We start from the raw sequence: 22,058 nt of genomic DNA, 5'->3' as shown, positions 1-22,058 counted from the left end.
GGCGTTTGTAAGTATCTGAGCAGGACTCCCATGCCCAAGTTTATTTTAGTTGATTGATTGACGCAAGTCAATCAATCAGTATGATTGCCGCTGAACTTGGGTATGGGGATTGTTGAGCGGTTTTTGGTGGTGACATGTTTTATGCCGTGGCAGATAGGAGTAATCATGTGTGCCTTAGAAAAATAATGATTTGTTTTAAGGAAAACAATTGTTGCTTGGGGGATTTGCCCGTCTTAAAATGGTAGCGGCAAGTTATATGCCGCAGCAGATTAGAATAATCAATGATTGTTTTGGGGGTTTGGCCCCGTCTTAAATTGGTAGCGGCATGTTTTATGCCGCGGCATATAGGAGTAATCCTATGTGCCTTAGAATAACAAACTATCGTTTTAAGAAAACGGCCGTTTTAAATTGTTTTGGGGGTTTGCCCCCGTCTTAAATTGTTAGCGGCATGTTTTATGCCGCGGCGCATAGGAGTAATCCTATTTGCCTTGGAAAAAATAGATGTTCGTCTTAAGGAAGCGATGACGTTCGTATTAAGAGAACAATGATTGTTTTGGGGGTTTGCCCCCGTCTTAAATTGGAAGCGGCATGTTTTATGTCGCGGCGTATAGGAGTAATCCTATTTGCCTTAGAAAAATAAACTGTCGTTTTAAGAAAACGATTATTGTTTTGGGGGTTTGCCCCCGTCTTAAATTGGAAGCCGCATGTTTTATGCCGCTTCGTATAAGAGTAATCCTATTTTCCTTAGAAAAATAAATTACCGTTTTAAGAAAACGATGATTGTTTTGGGGGTTTGCCCCCGTCTTAGATTGGAAGCGGCATGTATTATGCCGCGTCATATAGGAGTAATCCTATTTGCCTTGGGAAAATAGACGTTCGTTTTAAGAGAACGGTTTCCATAATTTTGATAGGTGATCAGCCTATACTTGTGCGAATCTGGGCCACTCCTTAGGCTTCAATCAATTAGGCTTGGAAATGTTTTGCTAATCCGGGCCACTTCTTAGGCCTTTATTCGATTAGACTTTTTGCATGCATATGTTAGATAAATTAGTATTTGACGTGCGAGTAATAAATAGTACGAAACGAGTAGTATTATTTATACTTTGTAAGGCAAATTTAGCCGGTTACAAGAGAGATTACTACTCTATCAGGATCGATAGAGGTCATTTTCTAGGCAACAGATTCTTTAATGAAAGATGAAATCATAATACATCTTAGAAAAAATATTTCTTGAGATTGTCTTGAATGCGATAGGTTCCATCCCTGACTTCATCATAGATCTCATAGGGTCCTTCTCAGTTTGGCGTCATCTTGCCCTGCTCATTGGCTCGTCCCACAGAATCCGTTTTTCGGAGAACAAAGTCCCCTACCTTGAGCACTCTTTTAGAGACTTTCTTGTTGTACTTCCTCGCCATCCTTATCTTGTACAACTGTTGCCTTAGTGCCGCATTTCCTCTAACTTCGGGTAAAAAGTCCAAGGCCATCTTCATCATTTCTCAATCGGCATTCTCGTCATATAGCATCACCCTCAACGTAGGTTCACACATCTCTATGGGTAGTACAGCCTCGGCACCATAGGCTAGCAGGAATGGGGTTTCGCTGGTGGAGTTCTTAGCCGTGGTGCGGATTGACCATAAGACATTTGGCAGCTCATCAGCCCATAGACCCTTAGCTTCGTCCAGTTTCTTTTCGATCCCCTCAGAGATTATCTTGTTAAATGCTTCGACCTGGCCATTGGCTTGGGGTTGTCCTACAGAAGCAAACCAGCTGTGTATGTCGTGGTCTGCTAACCATTCCTTCAGCTTAGGCGTTTGAAAGTGAGGCACATTGTCAAAGACGATAGCTTGTGGTATTCCGAAACGAGTCATAATATTTTTCCAAATAAACGCCCTTACATCACTAGTCCTTATATTCTTGAGTGCTTTTGCTGCCACCCACTTGGTGAAGTAGTCAACGGCTACAATTACATAGCGCCGGCCTCCAGGGGCTGTTGTATATGGTCCTAACAGGTCCATCCCCCACTAGGAAAACGGAATGGGGCTCAGAATAGGGGTGAGAGGGTGAGCCGACCTGTGAATGAGATGAGCAAATCGTTAACACTTGTCACACTTCTGCACCATGGCTAAGGCGTCTTCTCTCAGAGTGGGCCAGTAATAACTAGTTCGCAGGGAGTTTTAAGCTAAAGCTCGTCCTCCGACATGGGAGCTACATAATTCCTGATGCAGGTCGTCCAGAATTTCCTTCCCTTTCACAGGAGTGATGCATCGCAGAAGGGGTCTGGAAAATGACTTCTTATACAAAACTCCATTCCACCATTCAAACCAAGAACTTTTCTTCTGAATTTTGGCGGCTAGACTTGAGTCGTCTACAAGCGAGCCGTCTACTTTATATGTAATGATAGGGTCCATTCAAGTTGAAGACCGGTCAAGGATAGCTACCACAGGAGCACATAACTCTTGTTCAATGCTTCGTTTTTCTTTCACTTCCCAAAACACATGACGCGGAGTATCACAGGAAGCTGAGCTAGCTAGCTTAGACAGGGCGTCAGCCTGATTGTTCTTTGTTCTGGGAATCTTCTTAGCCTTGAAACTCTTCAAATGTTCTATTTCTTGACGCACAACTTGCATGTATTTGATCATGTTGTGGTCCCTTACCTCGTATTCTCCGTTTACTTGGCTTACAATGAGCTGTGATTTAGAAAAAACAAGTATTTCTTGAGCTCCGGCAGCTTTGCACATTTTTATGCCGGCTAGCAAAGCTTCGTATTCAGCCTCATTGTTAGATGTTTGGAAGTTGAATCTCATGGCATACTCGTACTTGTCCCCTTCAGGAGATTGGTATATTATGCCGGCTCCACACCCGTTCTAGGTGGACGATCCATCTACATATACCGTCCAACGCGTCGCCACATTCTTCTCAAAGGTTGGCCTCGTCATTTCTGCAATGAAATCGGCAAATGTTTGCCCCTTGATAGCCTTTCGAGGTTCATATGAGATATCAAATGCATTTAACTCCATTGCCCATTTGAGCATTCGCCTTGAAGAGGCCAAGGATACATACAAAGTTTCTCCTTGAAGAGGACTGACGAGTCGTGGTAAGGTGTGGAGATGTTTCTTTAATCGAACGAAGGCCAATTCTGCCGATTCAGTCCATTCAAACTTGCTCTTTTTCTTGATTGTGCCAAAGAAATAATGACACTTATCTCCTGCTCTTGATAAGAACCGTCCCAGGGCTGCTAAGCATCCTGTCAGACGTTGGACTTCCTTTACAGATTTCGGAGACGTCATATCTATTACCGCTTGTACTTTGTCAGTATTGGCCTCAATTCCTCTTTCATCAATAAGGAATCCCAAGAACTTCCCAGCCGTTACCCCAAAAACACACTTCTTTGGATTCAGCCTCATCTGGTATTTTCGAAGCGTCTCAAAAGTTTGTCTCATATCATCAATGTAGGATTCAATGTTTCGTTCCAACTGGTTGGAGAAGACGGTGTTGACTAGACGCTGAAATGTGGCCGACACATTCTTTAAGCCAAACGACATCACTTTGTAACAGTACAAGCCTTGCTCAGTAACAAATGATGTTTTTTCCTGATCATCTGGCCATAAGGGAATTTGGTGAAAGCCAGAATAGGCGTCCATGAAGGACATCATAGCATTACTAGTCGTCGAGTCTACCAACCGGTCTATCTTGGGCAGAGGGAAGCTGTCTTTTGGGCAGGCCTTGTTTAGATCCGTGTAGTCCACACACATTCTCCAGGATCCATTGGGCTTCGGCACCAACACTACATTTGCTACCCAATCTGGATATTGGCTTGGGCGAATGAAACCAGCATCTAACAAATTCTGAACTTCCTTAGCTTCGGCTTTGTTTCTAGCTTCCCCATGATTTCTGTTCTTCTAACGAACAGGTTTTAGGGACTCATCTACATTGAGCTTGTGGACGGCTATACTTGGATCGATGCCCGACATCTCCTCCACAGCAAAAGCAAAGATGTCCTGGAATTCTCTCAAGAGGGTGACCAGATGTGCCCCAAGCTGATCGTCAGGAGAGACTCCTACTGGCACATTCCTATCTGGACGTGCTTCATCAAGGATGATTTCATAATGACCGACAACCGGCTCAGGCTGTCTTGTCTCCATGTGGGCCGTGGCAATGGTAAAGGTTTCTTTCTTGACTTTATCTTCTACCTCGTCTAATTTTCTTTTTGAACTTGCTATGACATCATCAGTCTTGCTGCCTCCCCAAGCCTCGGGATATAGTGTAGTGAGATAACAATCTCTTGCTAGTTGTTGATCACCATGAATAGTGCCGACTTGGCCTTTATCACAGACATACTTCATAAGCATAAGATGAGTGACGACCACTGCTTTGGCCTGATTCAAAGTGAGACGTCCCAAGATGATATTGTAAGCAGCGAGATCCTTCACAATCAAAAATCGGACGTTCAAGTTCCTACCTTGATGCCGGCCTCCCACTCGTAGGGGTAGAGTGATTATCCCTTGAGGATGACTTATGCCGCCTCCGAATCCAATGATGGGATAATGTATCTTTTCGATCGTCTTAGGATCATGTTCGAGACGATTCAGACAAGCTGTACTGATAATATATGACGAACTCCCCGTGTCTACTAAGATACGCCTTACTTTCAGGTTCGCTACCTTAAGTTCAATAACCAAGGGATTGTCATGAGGAGTGGATATCTTGCCTCTATCGGATTCACAAATCTCTACTTTAGGGAGGTGGTCCATTGGAGCTTTTCCTGACAACATTACCTGCCCCAACCAGCTTGCATAGCCCTTTTGTCCTCTCATTGTTGGGCCTCCAGCGGCTAGGCCTCTAGAGATGATGGCTACGATTTCTGGATCAGTGTCATTGCTATCACACCGATATGACGGTGACTTACTTTTGTTATAGAACTTTTTACCATTTCCCCCGGTGCTCGCGCTGAGATATGATTTCCGAAATCCTTTAGCGGCTAATCCACCGAGAGCTCTGCGCAGACTCTTGCAATCTTTGGTGTGATGGTCTAAATCACAATGGAACTTACAATAAACGGAGCTATCTCGGGTTTCAACCGGCGACTTTATAGGGAACGGACGATCAACCTCATATCTATCACTGACGTCCAGCAAAATCGTGTACAAGTCAGTGTTATATTCAAATCTCTCTTTATCGTAGGGCCGTCCTCTCTTCTGCCCTTGGGAGTTGTTAGCCTGATATCCCTTCTTTTCAATTGCCCACGTCCCATTCGGACGGTTGGTCTTTTTATCTGTCTTGTCCTTGCGCTGAGGATGGTCTGTAGTCTCAGTTCCCTTAGATTCCTTGGGGACGGAACAGATTTCGGTGGCATATATAAAGGACTCGGCCTCATCCAGAGCATCGGCCATAGTTCTCACACTTTTCTTTACCAAGTCAAAGTTAAAGGAACCCTTCTTAAGTCCCCTAAAGAAGTTATCAAAAGCCACCCCATCAGGTAGGTCTGGATCGAATCTGTCCTGACTCTAAATTGAAACGTCGCACATAGCTTGGCAAAGATTCGTCTTTCCCTTGCTGTATTCGGCTCAAATGCATGCTCATCTTCTTTTCCTCTTTATAAGCCATAAATCTTGCAGAAAACAACAACTCCAATTCTGCATAAATGTTGATCGTTCCAGCGGGCAGCTTCTCAAACCATTTTGAGGCAACCCCTTTCAGAGTGGACGGGAAATATTTGCACCAAGTTGCCTCAGTAGTCCCATGGACATACATTTGATGACGATAGGCCAAAAGGTGTACGTCAAGATCAGAGGTGCCGTCATAGGCGCCAATAGCTGCTGGCTTCACCTTAGGTTCCTTGGGAGCATTCATAATATCAGCACAGAATGGAGTGGTGTAGTCAAGGATGAGGCCGGCTACCCCATGTTGAATATGGCATATCGGATCTTGCCTTCTACCCTGGTATGTTCTACACCGCTCGCTGTCCGCGCGACTGACATTAGTCCTGGTGAGACGGCGCGAAGGGGCAGGAAAGGGTGAATCTTCCATGACATTGGTAGAACCTGTGTCTGACAACTCAGTTTCTTGAGGCATGTCTAACTGGATGACTAGTACTCTTCTGGATGGTCCAGGTTAAGGCCGAGCAGTTGTTAGAATCCGACGTGGAGCTATAGGCTGGAAAGAATTCCTAGTTCTGTCGAAGCGTCTGTCACGCTCGTCATTTCGAGCTTGGCCTTACCGCTAGACATTAGACCGAGTAAGTCTATTAAAGAATGGCATCTCAGTCCCATGAGACTAAGAGCGGATGGTCTTGATCTCATCCTGAAGTGTGTCCATCTGCGCCTTAAATCCGGCCAGAATATCTTTGAGTTGCCCCGCAGACACCGGCAGATCTGGGTTCTCTTCCATGACTGTATTAGCGTCAGCCCTCAAGTGACCGCCTGGAGGAAACGAAGGCTGAGCCGTCTCATCTTCCACCTGGACTTTCTCAGGTTGTGGTTCAGGAGGGGGTTCAGGACAACCGTCCTGCCCCATAGATTGATTGCTTCTCTCGTCCCTCCCTCGAGGAGGACGGTCACCATTCATTGTGGTCTCGTCGATTTCGTTTCGATTGATGGGCGCGTCACCGATGTGATGGACGTCTACCATGTTACCTTACCTCCCCATAGACGACGCCAAATGTTGTGGGAGTTTTTCCAATGGTTGATGACGAGGAGGTATCAGTTCCACGTAGAGTCGAGTCCAGTCCACGTCGGCGGCTTACCTACAAAACAAGAATATTCCCGGAGGAATATTCCCTCCGATGCTTAAGTAAGATTAGGGTTTTAAGGAAGAAGTACTTAATGAAAAGAAAGCATTAACTATATGAAATTGAAGGGTCTTTCTCTATCTAGGAACTTGTGTCAATTCCTTGGGAATTGAGTGTATTTATAGTCTCCCCCTTTTGGGGGAAAACCCTAGGAGGGTCTCACATGATTGGCTAGTTTACGATAATTGGACAAGTGTCACCATCATAATATTCTCTATGTTGGGCCATGGGCCATAAAGAAATTTGTACTCTTACTTCAGCCATACATCATCAAATGCTTGTTCCTAAGTAGCTGCCAAGTAGGCGTTTTGCTGGCTGAAAATGAGCAACGTGTAACCCTGAGATTGGGCCACGCAGGCAGGTATTTTTACCCACATCAAGTCTCATTTATAATCTTGACAATATTTATAATTGAAGGGAATCTTCTAATTTCTTTCCAATACGTACTTCAAAACATATTCATGTGAGATTTTATTTTGTTCGTCTAAATGCGTAGTTTTACAATATCAAATTTTTTTAATTTTTTTAACATACGTAATTGGAGATATTTGCGTTTAAATATTGAGTTCAAACGAGTTGAAAAGTCAAAACATGACTAATATTTAAGAACAAAGGGAGTATTTATTATTTTGTTATTTATTTTTTATTTCAGTAATATTTTGTTAAGTTCAGTTTAGTTCAGGAGCATTCAGTTCGGTCCAGTTCAGGAGCATTCAACTCAGTTTAGCTCAGCTCAGCTCTAAAGAACATGGCCTTAATTAGCTATAAATCCTTACAACGTGGGATTTTTCTTGATAATCAGGTTTCCCCGGTTATAGAGCCCAAAGACAGGGAAGGAAGTTTGATGTATAAACAGGCTCTAGATCTGCTGTCACAAGATTTGGAAGTGTGGCCAAATGCTAATGTGAAATTTAACTATCTTGAGAAACTTCTCAGCAGTATTCAGCCTTCTCAATCAAAAGATCCATCCACTGCCCTTGCTCAGGGCTTGGATGTCATGAACAAAGTATTGGAAAAGTTGGCACATTTCTTCATTAAAAATAACATCAAGCATATATCTCAAGTATGCTTTTGCTACACTAAATTTTCTTTATTGGTTCTTTGCAATATTCAGTCTTGTTATTCATATATTGTTTCAATTAACTGCAGAATCTTGAATCATGTTTCAAATACAAGATGTTAGATGCGAGAAGGTAATTGTGCTCCTTGTTGAAGACCGTTTTTCTGACATTTCCCTTGGATTCTACTAGTACTCCATCAGAAGTGAAGATTTTGTACCAAAAAGTTCAAGCTTTGGAAGAGAAATAAAATGCAGATGTCACCGCTCCTCAGACATCAACAGAAAAAGGTATATTCTTAGTTTCTTGTTATTTTGGAAACCTATTTCCACTTATATTGCTATTATGTTATGAAATTTGACACATAATTTGTGTAGGTTTGCACTATCTGCACAATGGGAGTGAACCAAGAATAATACACCGTGATATCAAGTGCACTAACATACTTCTCGATGCACAGATGAACGCCAAAGTTCTGATCTAGGCATGTCTAAGCAAGTAACAGAAGCAGATGCAATCCATGTAACTACCATTGTCAAGGGAACTACTGGATATCTTGACCCTGAATGAGTTTAGGACTTTTAGAGAAACATTCGTTATCAATTATTGTTAAATCTTGTCAAATTTGATATGGTTTAATTACTTGTTGCAGATACTATTTAACATTACAGTTAACTGAAAAAAATTATATCCATAGATTTTGAGTTGTTCTTTTGGAACTCATTTGTGGTCAGGAAACATATAACCGTAGATCCTGAACTCCAGACACCTTCAACTTGGTTTTATGCGTACATATTAACTGTTCTGATATTTAAAAGTTTGTGGAATTTCAGTTCTGAGCTTCATATCCTTTCTGAGTGTCTAGTTTATAGTTTGCACTTACTCACTTGCATCTAGACTTGACCCGAAACTCAACCTAAAACCCAGAGCTAGACTCCTAGGATACAACAAAACTGGGCTGGAGATTTATACTTTTTGACCTCTAACCAAAAGATAACTGAATTAAACCTTCTGACATACCTGATTGATGGATCATCCTATTAGATGATGAGGGGTCCGAATTCCTAATGAAATCTAATGTCACCTTGACTGGCTCTTATGTGCAGGCCCAACCATTTTTTTTTTGCTAGGCAAGTAAGGATAATATTAAAGCTCAAACCAAATAACAACCTAAGCTTAACTCAAAGGGACACGAACCAACCAGGTTGGACCCCATCACCAAAGAGCAAGCAAAACACAACTAAAACAAGCTCAAAGAGCCATAAACCAATTACAACCCTTCCTGCTAACCTTTTTAGGCATAACTACCCTGATTCTATCTCTTAAATTCTACTTAATGCTATTAATAATACTCTGGACTGTGGGAATAAACCTATCCCAAAAGCTACCATTCATGCATTTCCAAACAAAATACACTATTGCTGTCAGACCTGCATACCAGACCTGTTTCCTTAACTTGGACTATTTTCTATGGCCAATTCCCTTAGTAAGCTGCTGCAGATCAAAAGAAGAGGTAGAAAAACCCAACCAAGCTTTAATACCTTCAATACACTGATAGCCATAAGAATATGAAAAGAAAATATGGTTATGATCCTCATCATGTTGCCCACACAGTAAGCATAAAGCAGGCACACATACACCAATCATGGCAAGCTTTGTTGGTGTTCGAAGCCTAGCTTGAACAACCATCCAACATATAAACCTATGTCTAGGAATATTTATCTTGTTCCAAACTAATCTATCCCAGTTGACCTGAGGTCTAGAACCAACAAGCTTCTCATAAACCGCGGACACGTTCTCCATACAGATGACAAAGAGAGCAGGAGACATGGGATCTCCTTGCCTCAAGCCTCTATGAGACTTGAAAAAACCCTGCATAAACCCATTAATCATCAAAGAAAACATAGGGGTAGTAACACATTCCATCACAATGTGTACAAACTCCTCATGGAATCATAACTGCTCCAACATTTCCTGTAGAAAATTCCAAACCACAGTATCATAGGCTTTTTGCAAGTCTATCTTCAATAAGAAACTAGGCTTTACATCTTTCCTACCATAGTGCTTTACTAAATCCTGCACCACCATGATGTTATGGACTGTATATCTACCATGCACAAAGCCTCCCATATTTTCCAGAATTAAATCAGGTAGAATTTGTCTAAGCCTACCACATAATACTTTAGTAACACACTCGTAAAGGGTATTACAACAAGAAATAGGAAGAAAATCACTCACATTATTCGGACACTTAGTCTAGGGATAAGAGTAATCACTGTATGATTTAGCTCTTTTAGAAGCTTCCCTTGCTGCAGAACAACTAAGATATATAGCAGAAACTACCTCATAACCTACTATACTCCAAGCATCCTTAAAGAAAAAAGCACCAAACCCATCTGGACTTGGAGCTTTAACCCCAAGAATTGAAAACAAAGCCTTCTTCACTTCAGCAGCAGTATATGGAGCACTCAGAATAGCTATGTGATCATCATTAATGAGAGGACCTGACTGAACAATATAACTAAGCACTACACTTCTATTGGAATGTGTTGAGCCCAATAAGGTAGTTTAGAACTCAAGGAATTCATTAGACACATCAGTAGACTTCTCCTTCCACCTCCCATGCATATTATGAATACTATAAATTTGATTATGAGAGTTCCTCTGTCTAATACTCTGATGGAAAAGAGCAGTGTTTTTATCACCTGCCCTGATCCAATCTAACTTTGCCTTTTGCCTCAAAAATCCAAGTAAGCGTAATGCTTTAGCTTATAATCATTATTAGCCTTCAATTCCAAGTCTGCAAGCACCTGGTCTGAAGAATGCAAATACATAGTAGTTTGAGCTGCACTCATATCATTGTAAGCTTTTAAGTCTGCAGGCTATATATCAGAGAAACCAAGTCTATTCAGCTATTTCAAAGCAGCCTTAACTTTCTTCAACTTGCTCACAACCACATACATTTTAGTACCAAGAAACCGATTGTTCCATTCCCCCTGTACCATGGAAGAAAACACTAGAGAACTCTTCCACATAGTGAAATACTTGAATGGATTCTTACCCCCCTCCATTTCTAGGATAAAGTGTGAACAACCCAGGGGAGTGATCAAAAGTTCCCTCATTCATAAAACATACCTCAGTTGTAGGAGAAGTATCTTGTCAAGTGGAATTTGCCATTATTCTATCTATTTTTTAGAACACCCTAGCTGTACCTTGTTGTTTATTATTCCAGGTGTACAGATTCCCCAAACTCTTAACATCCTCCATACCTCAGAAATGCATACACTCACACATATCTACAATCTCAATATTCCTGACAGGAGATTTTATCCTCTCCTTAGTGGACATTACACAGTTGAAATCACCAAACACAATCCAAGATTCCAGAGTTTGCAAAGCTTTAAGATCTCTCCACAACTCCACTCTTTTATGGATTTCATTGAAAGAATAAATGAAAGTACAATAGACACTTTGAGAGCCACCCACTGAATTGACTAGACAATGAATGAGCTGACTTGTAACATTAAGAATATTCACAACAAAACTATTAGGGTTCCAAGCAAGAACAATCCTTCCCCCATCATGACAACTATTGTTACTAGTGAAACATCAATTCCAGAAAACATTCTGGTAAAGACTTCCAAGTTTAGAAGCCTTCACCATATGCTCCAAAAGCCCCACTAAGCCAACATGATGTTTGTGAAGAAAGTGTTTCACAACACCTTGTTTATGAGTTAGATGAAGACCCCTGACATTCCAGGAAGTTTTTTTGTCCATAAGGATGGGAAGAGTCCCCTCTTCCTAATTCATCTGCCTCATATTCAACCTCACCCCCCATAACTTCAATTCTATGATCATCAAGTGCATCATCATTCAACAACTGATAAGCATTAGTAACCTGGGTTGGTGCTACGATAGAGGTCCTCACCCTAATTGGTCTAATAGCTCTCTAAAAGCCTTCTTGATCAATAGGAGGAGTATGAACCACTGCTTGCATAGTTTGTTATTTCTTCTGAACCCAAACTCTCCTAGTACCCAATCTACACTCAGCATCCTGGTGCCCTATCATCTTGCACACTCCACAAATGTTGGGCTTCCAATCATAAGTAATGTCCACCTCAATCAGTTCACCATGCTCATCCATGAATGAGACTTGATCAGGCAGCTTTTGAGTAGGAGGCATATCAACTAACACCCTAGCAAATTGGATCTTATCCCTACTAGAAGTAGCATAATCCCTCTTAATAGGTTTTCCAATTTGACTCACAATTTTAAACAAAGCCTTCTCCCCCCAATACTTGAAATTGAGTTTTAATTGAATCCAAATAGGGAAAGACTTAATTACCTCCTTCTCCATATCTATATCAATACTCCATGGCTTCATTATTAGTGGTTTACCATCAAAGAAAAAATGTCATGTCAACACTTTATCCCTCATATCCATTGTGACAAATCGAACTAAGAAAATCCCCTTTTTCACCATGACAACCTTATCAACCTTAAAGTTCTCCCATATCCTCCTAATAAATCCCTCCATAACAAGAATGGGAGGATTAGCTCTAACAACATAACACACTATAGCAAAATTCAAAAACTCAACCTCCTCCTGAATATCATCCAAATCAATCTAAATAGGGTCTAATATTTCAATTGAATTATCTGAAACTGACTTAATAGTAATACTACCAACTTCATCATCCTCATTTACAGCTACCTCATCAAATTGCTGTAAGATAGGGACAGAAATCGTACCAACATCCACTTTTGCTTTGTTTTGAGAATTGCGTGCAATACCAGACGAGTAATGAATCTGCTGTAACCATTCATTGAAGGAGTGCCTCACCTCCGATCGCAATTGGAGATGCTGCAATCCCGATGTTGGCGTAAGAATTTCATTTTCCATCTGAAGACGGCTACATTTGTCCCTAGGCCCGACACGGTGTGTTCGATGATGAAACCAAACATCGCTTGACTAAGCTTTCCTGAATATGCCACGAACGATCCATGACTGACTGATGATCCCGTAAACCATATTTCCATTTTTAGAAACTGCAATTTATAGTAACTACTGTGCCTGAACGCTGCCCAAAATGGCAATCGTATAAGATAAAATATTCGAGTGTTTAAGTCGCATTATGATTTATCATTGGATAAAGGGTAACAGTTGCATCCTAACTCATATTCCTAAGGATAGAAACCGTGAGTGATATTCGGGTAAAAATCGATAAGACTGGAAAAGTGAAGTAAAACACTAGCGCTAGAAAATTCTAGCACTGGCATTTTAAGCGTCACTATTTTCCAGCGCACAAATACTAAGCGTCATTATATTCTGGTGTTGCAGTTTGTTTCTCACATAATCACGCAAAGATGGAGTTAATCAAGCTGTCACCAGAACACATCTTGCGCTGAGAAGTCAAGCGCTAGAAACAAACAACGCTCTTGATCCAAGCGTTGGAAATTTCTAGCGCTGCACGAATCTCAGTTGGAAAACTCACATTTTGAATATCTATCTTATTCTGGCCTATTTTACTATAAATAGGGCCTCTGAAATCCAGAAAATAACAAATATTCCTAACCCTAAACCCTAAGCTTGAGTATTGATCGAAGCTTTTCTCTGTCCCGTATTCGTGTGTCCGCCGCATTTAACACTCTGTTAAGCACACCCTGCCCGCACAATCATATGATTAGTCTGAATACTATCGAAGTTTTGTTGAAGTCTTAACCCAATCCCTAATCCTAAAACATATTAAAAAACGCGGCACATTGTGACGCTTTTTGGGACAAATTGCGACAGGAAAGAGTGTCGCTATTTCACATAGTGACGCTTTAGGAGAGGGTCTCTATTTTCATTGCCGCTATTTCCCGACCTTTTAGAGCGTCACAATTTGCAAAATATCGATGTATTTTACCGCCGCTATTTGGGATATAAGGACTCTATAGATAGTCGCAATATTGAGACTGTAAAAAGTGTCACTATTTGCACGCTTATAGATACATTTCTCCGCCACTATAAACCATATAGAGACGCTTTAGACACCAGGAATATATAGACTCTTATTAGAGTCGCTATATGTTTACTTTCGTGCGAATTCTCCTCATTCCCTCCAAAATAATTTAGAGCCTTTGGAGCGTCCCAATTTGCATCATATTATTTTTCATATATACATAATAATTTAGACACTTTGGAGCGTCACAACTTACATCATATTTTATATATATACATCAATTAATCTAAAATCATGAATTATCTATAAAAATATATATCGACCATAGATAATCATAATCAAATACAAGTATTAACTTACTACGTACATTATCTTAAAGCAATATATATAAACGTCATGCTATGATTCATATATACTTAGCGATAACGTAGTTAATTAATTTAGAAAAAGTGATAAAAATCATCTATACATTAAATTAATTCGCAGAGTCTTGTCAAACTGAAATAAAAGCGATATTTTAAAATAGAAATAACTTTTTAACTAGCATTATCATTTTTTCTACAAGATAGTCCAAAACTAAATAAAAACTACTTCCTGACTACATACAAACTAATTACCAAGTACATAAACCTATTGCTATGCTAGCTTAGCTTCAAGATAATTTGTTGATCTTAATCTACATATACCATTACCACTTGAATCATCAATAATCTGCAAAGAAAATTTAATATGTCAAATATATATATATATATATATATATATATATATATATATATATATATATATATATATATATATATATATATATATATATATATATATACAAAGCATGATGAACACATTTTAAATTCAAGGAAAATTAACAACAATAATCATTTGAATCACTCAAATTATATTTTTCAAGGTAGATCAAGCACACACTTATTCAATCTACATTCTTTGCATAATGAGATAACTTATAGTTCAACAAATTCAATCATACATGAACATTATTAAAAAAAGGTCTAGGTATCTCCACGGAAAATGAAATGTTAGGCCGGCATTTTATTAAATTAAATCAAGGACCGCCAAAGAGATTAAGCTTTGCGGAAAATTATCAAGCCATACATACTCATCACCGTTTGGATTCCATCTTAAGGTGTTTCCGGCTCTACGTACATGAAAACAAGTAAAAGAAATGAAATGACCCTTCATCCTACCAATGTCCTCGTAGTACAACATAAGTGGTGAAAGTCCCTCCATTCTATGATTAATACTTCGAACGACATTTACTGCATCACATTCCACTACTACTTTTTATACCCCAGCTGCAATACTAAATGCCAAAACGAGCAGCAGGAACTTCAGCCTGTTTGGGTTCCCATCTCGCGATAGTTCTCCTTACAGCTGCAGCAAGAATGGCACCCTCACTGTCCCGAAAAACAGCCCCCATACCTACTCCACAATCAGCCATAATATGTGCATCCGTATTCACTTTTCCGCAACCAGAAAGGGGAGGAAACCAACCTGCATTACCCACCATACCAACACTTATCCTGGACTTGAAGACCAACTTTGCATACTCCTTATAGTCTTGTACTAAGTTCGAGAATCTAGCAGCAGTTAGGAGGGGGTTTGCACTTTGCATACTCCAAAATTGGGATTGGTGTGCGTCTTTGTGATTTTGAGGCTGTTATCCACATGTTGTAGCCCTTGTAGACGGGTTTTCCTTTCTCATATTTATCAGTATGTTTAGGTTAAGATAGTGTTGGTAATGATTTTAAAAAGGATTTGGAGGGTCCAGCTGTGAAAAATACTGAATCTTAAAGAAATTAGCTTCTACTTCTGTCTAGTTTTCCCCCCTAATACGTTGTCTATAAGGATAAATCATAGCTAATAGCTCTAGACTCAGTTGAAGAGTGTTTCTTCAATAAACCATGTGCTGCTCATACAATACTATGATCCTCAACACAAGTAACAGTTAACAAGACAGATAGAAAGATCCAATAAACTTCTGCATTGAGCAACAAGAAATCAGATAACCTGTTCATATTGCTAGTATGGAGCTGCTATATAAAGATAAAGGAACAGACCAAAAACAAAACAGACTATAGAAGTCAATCAAACAGAAAATAAGCTTTTACCAACCACAAGCATTGACAGAGAAGACAAATGTAAACCCATTTGAGGTAGGAGATCGATATTGTGGTGGGTATAGTTTTGGACCCAGGTTCTGTAAGAGCAATGGAATGTCGGATGGCAGCATTCTATGCTGGTTTCCCAAGTCAGTACATTAATATCAATGCTTGCTAGTCAACCAGTTCCAGTTTCTTACTTTGCTGAAACAGTGTTTTTATGAAGAAAACTCACGACTTCTGATTATGCGCAACTAAAACTCTTTATTGTAGTTTATTTCAGACTTTTCTCTCACTTATGGTCAGAGTTCGACTAAGCTTTTATCAGGAGTGTAAGTCGGAGTCGCTGCTGTCTTGGATTGGCTTACACTTTATGATGGTAATTTGGTACTTTGTTGTGGTCTGAGCTCATGATCGAATTCGGAGCCTAATCCTTTTTAGGTTAAGCCATGTTTAGTGTCATTTGAAAGCTCTGTTATGACACAGGAGTGTAACAATATTAAAGTTCATTATTTTGTGTGGCCATTTGTATTTTAAAATGATATATGAAGTAATCTGGGGCATTTAACATTGTGTTTTCTTTACGAGTTACAGAAGGAGCATCATAAATTAACTAACAGAAACAATAGTTTGTTAACAACCCAGACCTAACACCAAACTCGTGTTTCAGCTAATATCAACATAATACCTTATTATGATAATACTAAATCTAAGCATCTACCTTCTAATCTCACCATCATCCATAAATAATCGACAAATATAAAGCTTGTTTCAGCTATCAGTTTATCTATAAAGCATTAAACGCAGTTAACTCCATATGAAATTACCTTGCTTTTGGCAATAGTGTCAAAGTCAATGTCTTGTCTTGCTTTTCACCATTGCCACCAGAATCATCAGTAATCTACAAGAAGTATTTTAATATGTAAATTAGATATCACACATTTTAGGTAATGATACATGATGCTCAATCAGAATAATTTCCAGAAATAACTAACCATATTTATTACTGTTTCCGCTCCATTTAAAAGGTTCGATGAAACATTCCCTTTGCGTACTTTCTTAGGGTAAGGATTCTCTCCCTTATGGAATGGGACAACTGTAGGCAAACATGTCTGGGAAATTGAGCAAAAAACTTAAAAAACCTCAGGGTTAAATTGGTGCGTTCGATGTATACAAAAATACTTCAGAAGTTTCAAATATCTAGCTCTTATTGATCCGGTTGAGGCACTGCCTAGTGTCTTAGTAAGGGAAAGGGAGGAATACCACTACCATGGACATCCCAGCTCAACAAGATAATGAGGAATTCAACCAATCAACAACAAATGTAAATTCAACATGCAAATCGAACAATAATTGTTGAATGTGTGATCTCACTCAAGAACTAAAAAACCACCTAGTCACTTCCATAGCATTACCAATGGATTTAACTTAGTCTCCAGCCCAGGACATATACTTGCCTTCAGTCACTAAGAGGCCGATTTCATTCGAATTTCAATTGAAGTGGCAAAGGAATAAGAAAGCCAACGTCTTTACGTGTTCTTTATAAAGTACAAGGCAAGCAAGTCCCAAGTCACAACCATCTAATATATATGCCTTAATCATACTTAATTTATTGGGTGGTAAGATGCTAATTACATTAAATTCATACATTTTTTACATCACATCGCAGAAGAATTAAGATTTTGGCAATCACCTTGATAATCTCCACAAGCTGGTCGACTCCGCTATCACCAGGGAATAAAGGCTGCAAGCAAGCAACAAACATGTACCATGGTTACGATATATATATATATATATATATATATATATATATATATATATATATATATATATATATATATATTGATATATTGATATATATATATATATTGATATATATATATATATATATTGATATATTGATATATATATATATATATATATATATATATATATATAAATATATATACATATATATATATATCAATATAGTTTTAAATACTTAACAACACTCCTTGAAATCAAAAACATACTTGTGCAAGCAGCAGTTCAGCAAGAACACAAATCCTAGACCAGATTTCAATTGCAGTTGAGTACTCAGTTGCTCCGAATATCAGTTCTGGTGGACGATAGTATCTGGAGCATATATAAGATATGTTTGGCTCTCCTTTCACCTGCCAATTTAATTGTTTTAAGAGTATAAGGGGGCTGAAAGTTGCTTTGACAAACAAGTCCAAGTTCACAGGGTAAAGGTGCCCAAGATGAGGATGTTTCATTGACGTAAAAACTTACTGTATGAGATAACACTAGAATAGAGTGATAATGGACAAGAAGGATATCATATCAATGGACAAGAAGGATATCATCTCAATGGACAGTAAGTTACATAGGGCATGTCTCAGAGAATATGTCAACATCAGGAGACCATATCTGTAAACTAGGGTGACGAAAAGAATGAAGTTAACATTGTGACTTGTGAGATGAAAAGGAGATGAGAGGTAGAGCCGGAAAAAACACAACAAGGTCATCAGAAATTACTAGATTTATTTAGAGAACATCAAAGACATTAACCTGACAAGGTTTTGAGCACTCCTGTATTCGTATAGCAATTCAGGTAAGAACTTGGCTTATTTCTGAGCACCCAACGTGACAGGTGAAAGGAACTCCAGGACAAGGGTGGCTGTGCTCTTCCCTACTCCTTTTTCCTGGTGATTGTCTACTGTAGGTGCCTTCTATTTTTTTCCGGTAATTTGCACTCCTCAATATTCATACATTCCAGTTCACTGGCTAATATTCCCTTTTGGAAATGATCTAAGTAATCCTCCAAGGTCATTTTCGAAAATGACCCCACCACCCAACAGAGAACTCTCTCAGAGCACTTATTCTAAAATTTTCAATATGTTTACTTTTACAGTTACACATATTTCCATTTCTATTAATTTTCCAGCCACTGCAGTCTAAAATATTTTTGAAGGTCTTTAGAAGAGTCACCTAGTAGTCTAGTACCCTGCTGATTCCGACTATATGGAGGTGATAGGGATAGGGCTTGCATACATTTGGACCTCCCACACCCAACTGCTGAGATCAAAATCATTTTTTTTGCTTTTGTTCTAAGATAACAAATCATAGAGTAACAATAAATGAGCAAAATCTGTAAAAAAAAGCATATCACAATTGAAAAAAACTAAACCTTTTGAGAATTAATCTGAAACCGGTAGAAATGATTCAGCAATTCTTCCTTCCTGAAATACACATAACAAGTAACCAATCAACAAATCATAGCTTGTTACACATAACTTCAACTACTCCATCAATTATCACTGAAATACACATAAACAATAACCAATCAACAAATCATAGCCTTTGATAACTGAATAGAGCAGCAGAAAATATGAGATATGGTACATTACTTAACAACACAAAGACTAACATAGTCAAGCTTCTTGGTTTTTTCGGTGTTTTAAACTTGATAAAACATAGAGTACTGTTTCTTTCTTTTTTATACTTGTAAAAAAAGAATTACTTACTTTCAACTTTCAAGATTCAACACCAAAATAAAATAGAGAACCTTTCGGCGACTAATTCATGAAAAGTCATAAAACATCAACCTCAAACCACACAACAACAAGTGGACAAGAACAACAAACTGCAAAGACCAGAAATAGAAGGTGCACCAAACACATCAAATTTGCTTGAAGATTTGTATGAGCAGACAGGCAAAAAAAAAAACGCAATCTGCACAGATCAAGCAGCTGGAGCAACCACAAACAGCACACACCAGTAGCAGAAGCTACACCAAGCAGCATAGACACATCAACAGAAGACTGCAGCAACAGAAAAATAGAAGAGCAGCACACAACAAAAAACAACCCTCAAACACCTTACAGAGCAACAAGTAACGGGCTAAATTTCATCCCACCTAGAAGTTCCATCCGAGTCCCACTAGATATATTAGCTTCCAAGAAAACGAGTAAAAAGATGAGTGATATGCCAAGTGATATGCAAATTAAATAACTCCATGAATTTAAAAGTAAGCCATTTTAGTTTTGTAATGACAGTACCGAATGCAACCTAATTAAACCAACACCAAAAGAAAATTTTCTTTTATACCAGTAAAATCGGTCACATAGCAACCTAACAGTAACTTCAATTAACATGTATAAGCAGACTTGATATTTTTAACAGTATTACAAAATCAGCAATTCTAATTAGCAAAACATTGAAAATTTGCAGAAAAAAATGCAGAAAATTAGGAAGTCGCGGAACTTAGAGGCAAACCTTGACATCAGTAGGCTAAAAGAAGATGAAGAAGGAGTAGCCAATTACAAGCCCAACACAAGATCCAAATCCGAACCCCCAATGAAGAAGTAGTCGCGAAAGGGAAGTTTTATGAATTATTGCCGGCGTTAAAGAATCCCACCTACAGTTGGTGAAGTTGCCTCTTGTCGCTGGTGAAGAAGAAGTTCAGAAGATGGTTGGGTTTAGGGGAGGAGCGAGAAACTTGGAATGAGCAAAGGGAGCCGCTTGTTTGGTTGTGTTTGTTTGGGTTAAAGGCTGCGTTTGATTTTCAGATTTTAATTTATTTAATTATTTTAATTTTTGTTCTTAAGGGTTGAACTTGTTTGATAAGGGAAACCTTTGATGAGCAACCTATAAGGATTTTTCCTCTAGTGAATATACAGAAGAAATTGAACTACAAATATCAACTGAAAGACAAACCCAAGCACAATGAGCAATCTGGATGCTGGAACATGCAAACGGCCTCTAAGTGGTCATGTAAAAGTACCTCACTTGTTTGCTTTTATTTTATCCTCCTTTATTTTGGCTAAAACAGAGGTGCACCTTAGGAGTTCCAATGTTCTATACATGAAGATGATACTACTCAAACTCAAGGGACAACATCAAGAAGCAATGATCATAAGATAATGTTGAGGGAGAGGCTAAGGATCCAATTGACAACCAACCTTACTGGGAGAAGTTTTTAAAAAAGTATAAAGTAATAAGAGATAAGCTGCGTTTAACCTGTATAGAAATCAATGTACAAGAACCAAGGCTTTTAGATGTTTAAGGTAAGTTAAGAGGAGGCCTCTAAGAATTCACGAGAAGATCATTTGAGAGGATAGTGAGGCAGGAAAAAATAGAAAGAGATGATCAAGTAAAAGCTCGTTGTGTTTCAGGGCTTACCACGGATACTGCCTGTAATGAAACAATGATGATTTAAATGATCTAGTCAATCCCAAGTACAGAGGCTCTTGTTGTGTTTGGTTTAGTTCACCCTTCAAAAGCGAGACATATGCGGAATGGGTATTTTTTTGATTCTTGACACTGGTATTTGATAGTGCGAAGTTCAGTTTACGTAACAAATCTAGAAGTCCAAATTTAGGCTAGAAATATAAAATAAACACCAATAACCAAGAATGAAGCAATATAATAGCATGCAGCAGGAGACTAGAAGCAAGTTAAAAACAAACAAAATAGAAAGCAAATATCTCTTCACAAAGCACGTACGCCTGAACAGCAGAAAGTCCAAATGGATCAATCTCCAGCCGACTTACGGCATCTGACCAAATTCATTCTTGATAAATTGATGCCCCAAATTCGTCTGATCAATGAGCTTAATGTAATGAGTAGTTGCCTCATGATGCACATCCCCCCATTTCCATATCATCCTAGAAACTGTTGTGAGAATTAACTCAAAACTAGAGAAAGAATTAAGAAGAGTAGAAGACTACTCCAAAATGCAAAAATGAAAATCAAATAATACAAACATTCAGTTGAAGAGTATTACATAAATTCTAGTTGACCCGAATCGACCAGCTTTTTGACCTTCCCCTTGAGCTAGTATCACTTAGACAATCAATAACCTCTAAAATTAACAATAAAGCATATAATTTCGGAAAATTTCGGCAACAAAATTTAAGAAAAATATTACCTGGCGAATTATCCGGTAACACCAAGGAAGCAGCAAATCAAAATCCAAGAGGATGCTCGATTTTCTCCAATAAAAAACCAGAGACAGCAACGAATTTATCTTGAATTTGTTGGGTGAGTTGTGAATTCAATAATTGGGATTTTTCATGAATTTATAGGTTGAGGAGTGAGATAGCTTAACCGAGAGAATTGAGAGATTTGACTGTGCTAACGTACAGGTTGAAGACGAAATTCAAGGAATTCG

General features: G+C 38.9%; 1 protein-coding gene across 2 annotated transcripts; it reads right to left on the bottom strand.

The window, feature by feature from the left end:
- Positions 1-14,277: 14,277 nt before the first annotated feature.
- LOC130462855 (uncharacterized) lies at positions 14,278-20,412 on the bottom strand. 2 transcript variants are annotated; one of them, XM_056831817.1, is made up of 7 exons: positions 20,162-20,412; positions 19,074-19,125; positions 17,917-18,057; positions 17,598-17,648; positions 16,900-17,016; positions 16,732-16,805; positions 14,278-14,501 (listed from the first exon to the last, which is right to left on the bottom strand). In XM_056831817.1, the coding sequence occupies exons 1-7, from the start codon at positions 20,167-20,169 to the stop codon at positions 14,462-14,464; spliced, it is 483 nt and encodes a 160-aa protein (XP_056687795.1). In that variant the 5' UTR covers positions 20,170-20,412; the 3' UTR covers positions 14,278-14,461. The 2 variants fall into 2 exon arrangements, with proteins under 2 accessions (XP_056687795.1, XP_056687794.1); XM_056831816.1 differs by lacking the exon at positions 14,278-14,501 and adding an exon at positions 14,634-15,296.
- Between the last annotated feature and the right edge of the window lie 1,646 nt (positions 20,413-22,058).

This window comes from Spinacia oleracea, chromosome 6 (assembly GCF_020520425.1).
Source record: "Spinacia oleracea cultivar Varoflay chromosome 6, BTI_SOV_V1, whole genome shotgun sequence".
In the NCBI taxonomy this organism is placed as follows: domain Eukaryota; kingdom Viridiplantae; phylum Streptophyta; class Magnoliopsida; order Caryophyllales; family Amaranthaceae; genus Spinacia; species Spinacia oleracea.
Note: the sequence above shows the minus strand (reverse complement) of the source record. Positions and strands in the feature narration are given on the sequence as shown.

Excerpts from the sequence above, each read along its gene's own strand:
- LOC130462855 (XM_056831816.1), bottom strand. Across the intron at positions 18,058-19,073 it reads TTCAGATTAATTCTCAAAAG|GTGAAAGGAGAGCCAAACAT; the intron begins GTTTAGTTTTTT and ends TTAAATTGGCAG. Across the intron at positions 16,806-16,899 it reads CGGAAACAGTAATAAATATG|ATTACTGATGATTCTGGTGG; the intron begins GTTAGTTATTTC and ends TACTTCTTGTAG.